Source organism: Lycium ferocissimum, chromosome 7 (genome assembly GCF_029784015.1).
Source record: "Lycium ferocissimum isolate CSIRO_LF1 chromosome 7, AGI_CSIRO_Lferr_CH_V1, whole genome shotgun sequence".
NCBI lineage: Eukaryota > Viridiplantae > Streptophyta > Magnoliopsida > Solanales > Solanaceae > Lycium > Lycium ferocissimum.
Window position 1 is genome coordinate 69538445 of NC_081348.1, and position 4778 is coordinate 69543222.

The window sequence follows — 4778 nt, forward strand, 5'->3', positions numbered from 1 at the left end:
AAAAAGATATGTATGATATCAAGATTTGATTATAGAAAATATGTATTATATTAAAATTTTCATGAGGTCACAAATCCATTTACCTTACTTTTTTAACATATTCCTTTCTAACACTAAACTCAATTGCAGCAGCATGTTTGTTATATTTTATTCTTTTTAATTTCTTAATATTACATATATTTTTCTTTTATCATGCAATTTTTATAATTTTTGAATATTTTTTTAATATCATATGTTAGTTTTTTTTATACATAGACTGAGTTAATTAGTCCCCTGAATTTACTTCTATGATTTTTCATGTCCGAATCAGAAAACAAAAAAGAACTCGTATATTTCTTTTTATTTTTTAGTGTTACACCTTTATATATTCTTTTATTTATACTTCTCATATTTTTCATGTTTGAATGAGAATGTAAGGAGCGGAAAAAAAGAATAAAAATGTGCAAAAGATAAAAAGTTCCTAAGCAAGTAGAAAGAGAGAATTTCTTTTTCATATATATTTATGGATGAGATATTGAGCAATGGGATGACAAAAATTTTGGGAGCAAATTGAAATGGAAATATCACTTATCTTAAATATGATTAGGACCTTCCTTTAATTATTCAAATCTCAATCATTAATTCTAAACTACAACATATGTCCCCACCCAAGCAAAAACCTGAGAAATTGGAGAAAATGAGAAACAGAGAGAAGCTCCATCCGTTATGTACATAATAGAGAAGAATGGTGGGAATTACATTAGCGTGGTAACATGTTTTAGTGATTACAATTAACATGTATTACGTTTGTGCAGTGGACATCCCTAAAAGTGATTACTGATCACAATTTACAACATGTATATCCTAATTTTTATATATTCAATTTTTAATTACTTTTTTGAAAAATACATATTTATGAAAAGGACACCTCTTGTTCAATGTAAATTGGCCAAAATTAGAATAGGCGAATCCAGTTCCACCTCAACAGAATGATGCAGCACACGTCCATGATATCATGAACTCTAGTTTACCAAGAAAACATCAAATTATCAGAATTGAATGCAAAAAGAAGAAAAAAAATTGAACTTACAATTACATGATCAAACATCTAGCTAGAGCTCATCGCCTATGGTTGAGGGTGGAATTCTTGATCACAGGGGTTGTATTTATCAAGAATTCACAACATAGTTGTATACATTTGTTCCACTAACAAAATATGCATCAACCATTTCGTTTTTGGTGTTATGTTAATTAGAAGTTGTGTTTCAAGAACAAGTGTTCATGAGGAGAAGCTGGTCCAATTTCTTCTTGCAAACTTCTCAAGCCGTCAGTGGCATTTGCACAGACGTTCCTAGTTTCTAAATTCTTTGCTTCAACATCTGCATCCGATACTGAAGACTTTCTCCTCTGAGATGATGCAACGCTTGGGAAAGTAATCCAGGAAGGAGCTCTGAATTCGACGAACCTCTGATCCTCAACATCTGTTGTTTCTGAGGTTGACCGATTTGATGAGGACTTCTTGTGCAGTCTGCTGCTTCCTAGAACCACCTCTGTTGGCAAGATAGGCTGGTCATTGCTTGGACTACCCATCAATTGAGCAAGTGCTCGCTCCAAAGCTGTCGTTACTTTGTCCATTGATGGCCTCTCCTTCCCTCTCATCCTCACGCATTTGCTCGCTATATTAGCAATTCTTCTAAGAGCTTCAACATGATCAGAAGGTGGTTTCAAGACTGGATCCAGTATTGCTTCTATATCACCAGCTTTGATTAATGGGACTGCCCACTCCACTATGTTCCCTTCATCGTATTGCATGTCAATGGCTTTCCGACCACTGAGAATTTCCAAAAGCAAAACACCAAAGCTATAGACATCAGATTTGGTCGTAAGATAATGTAGTCTGTAGTACTCAGGATCGAGGTACCCAAGCGTCCCTGCTGGTAACTCAGCTAATGGGGAACTGCTATTAGCAGGTCCAAGCAAGGAAAGCCCGAAATCAGCCACTCGAGCATTGTGTTCTTCGTCTATAAGAATGTTTGAGGACTTGATGTCTCTGTGAATCACAGGTGGACATGCATAACCATGCAAATATTCGATTCCTCGAGCAGCTTGGACTGCAATGGTTACCCTTCTTATCCAATCCAATTGGGCCTTGTTTTTCCCGTGTAGATGTTGATGCAACGAGCCATTAGCCATGTATTCATAAACTAGCAGTCTCTCTTCACCTTCTTCACAATAACCTAGCAAATTGAGCAAATGAGCATGGTTCAACCTGGACAGCAAGTCTAGCTCAGTGTGGAACTCCTTTGAATTCTTCTTCATGTCAGATGACATTATAGCCCTCTTGACAGCAACCACAGTACCGTCCTTCAAAACCCCCTTGAACACACACGAAAAGCTACCCTTTCCAACTTGTGATTCTTCTTTGAATCCCCCAGTTGCTCTCTCAAGATCTTCATAACTAAACATCTGAGCTCTCCTTATCTTAAGATCATCGAAATCACCCCTATCTTTACCAATTTCCTTTGCATTCTCAATATTCTTCCTAGGACTAGAACCACCTTTCCCTGAGCATCTACAGTTCCTTAATTTGTAGCGAACATATACGATCGAAGTCAGAGATACAACACTCACCAAGAATACTGCAAATGCAACCTCAGCAACAATTACCGGTAACTGGAGTGACCAAAATTTTGCATTTTTCTTTTCAGAAATGGGACTGGAACAGTTGGAAAAGCAGTCAGCAGAGGTACAACTTGAACAATTATACGTGCACTGTCTGTTTGTAGATGAAGTGCATTCAACCTGTTGATACATTTCAGCAGGACAACCGTTGGTGCAGGGAAGGCAAATGTGGGAATTAGGAGACTTGCAAGTTGTACTTCCATTAAACTCATAGAAGCCAGAGGCACACGGTCTAGGCTTGCAGACTCCAGGAGAAACAGCCAGTGGTAGAGATGAGGGAAAGCCGAAGCCCCAACAAACAGGCAAGAGTGAAATCTCCGCCGGGATTCCACAAGTGAAGTAATCACCAGCTGCTATCTCATAAAGCGTAACTCCACTAGGAGGTGGTGTGCTTTTCTCAACACTGTAACCCCAGCAAACGACACCACGATCATAGCTCCTAATCCCACAAGCATGAAACTTACCACTAACAACAGATAGAATTGGATCTCTAGGAGCCACTAATTCAACATTGAGTTGAGCAGAATGAGCAGCAGAGAATTCTTGTTCAAGGTTCAAGCTACTTCCCCAGCAATACACTCGAGAACTCACCCCCTCTAGGATCCCACAGACATGATATCCCCCAGCTGCAATCTTGATAAATCTTAAATCTTTTGGTGCTAAGCTGATAACATGGCTGCTAATCTCATCACCCCAACAGAGAACACTTCTGTTGAGGGAAAACAAAGCACAATTGAACTCAGAACCAGCTGAAATAGACTGAATCTGACCCTCAAACTCATTGTTTCTTGTCATGTTATAACCCCAGCAGTCCACCAATGAAGTGTTCCTATGCTTCCCCATTAAGGGTAGCCTTAGTCCACACAAATGATTATCACCTGCAGAGATTTCTAAGTATTGGGAGCCTTTGATCATGGGCTGAGGCACTCCCATTTGGATAAAATTGCTTCTTCCCCAACAATAAGGCTGGTAGGAGTCCATGAGAAGTCCACAGACAAAGCCATTTCCAGCAGTTAGACCAATAAAAGGGAAATGAGCTGGAATTGAATAGATTATAGCAGAACTGGAGCCATAGCAGCTCACCAGATGAGATCCATCTGACTTCAACCCGCAGAAAACAGAACCATATTCACCATAAGATATGGCAATTGAAGACATTGATCCCAACCCTGAAACTCTTGAAAATACCACAAGGAGCACAAAAGCTTTTACAAGATATCTACATTTCCACATTACCAGACAGGACTTAAAAGTGCCCATTATTACAATACAAAGTTAAAAACAAATTAAGCCACTAAGGTTAAACCAAAGTACACAAACAAAAAGTCAGTACTTTCACTTTTTTTCCTTTACTCATCAATCTTTTTGTCAGAACTAAAACAGCACTCCTCATTCTCCATAGTTTCATGAGTTAATAACAGAAAAGGAAAAAACATTGGGAAAGAGAAACTAGAAAAATGCTTCAAACATACCATGGCTGGGATCAAGAAGAGCCCAAAATTCCTCCCAAAAAGATAGTCTCAAACTACTATAATACCCTCACAGCAACTTGGCTGTACTTTGTCAATACCCTGGCTTCTTCTTGCTTAATAAAATCTGATTTGTAGCCAAGAAGCTGCATATTTCAGTTCAAGAAACACTTTCCATGTCATTTTTTAGCCCATTTCTGTGCAGTTGAAAAGGATTATGTGAAGTTATGGGTGGTTAGAGAGTGGTATCAAGAATGAAGTGGTGGTGAATATTGGTGAGAAAGAGAGAGGAGGCATTAAATGCCTACAGCTTTCTCAAAATAAGCAAAGGGGGTGTAGGTGACAACATTTAATGAGACAAGTTATTGCAATATTGATATTTCAATCCCTGGATATCTGCATACATGTCCGACTCTCTCCTCCCTTACCAAAGCATTTCATTTCATGCAAATAATAAGACAAATAAAATTTCTCTTTTTCTATACAATTAAATATGACTAGTTTTTCATACTCCTTATACGGCATAATTTACTCGAATTTCCATAAGTTACTAATATATTATTACTTCCTCCGTCCAAATTTATATGATTTAATTCGAATTTCTCTTTTTCTCTTCAACTAAATTCAAAATTCCACTCTTTTCTCGTA

General features: G+C 37.9%; 1 protein-coding gene across 2 annotated transcripts; it reads right to left on the reverse strand.

Annotated features, from left to right (window-relative positions):
* Positions 1 to 934: 934 nt before the first annotated feature.
* LOC132061862 (serine/threonine-protein kinase-like protein ACR4) lies at positions 935 to 4538 on the reverse strand. Of its 2 annotated transcripts, XM_059454544.1 has the most exons (2): positions 3745 to 4538; positions 935 to 3627 (listed from the first exon to the last, which is right to left on the reverse strand). In XM_059454544.1, the coding sequence occupies exons 1-2, from the start codon at positions 3919 to 3921 to the stop codon at positions 1231 to 1233; spliced, it is 2574 nt and encodes an 857-aa protein (XP_059310527.1). In that variant the 5' UTR covers positions 3922 to 4538; the 3' UTR covers positions 935 to 1230. The 2 variants fall into 2 exon arrangements, with proteins under 2 accessions (XP_059310527.1, XP_059310526.1); XM_059454543.1 differs by having other exon boundaries at positions 935 to 4538.
* Between the last annotated feature and the right edge of the window lie 240 nt (positions 4539 to 4778).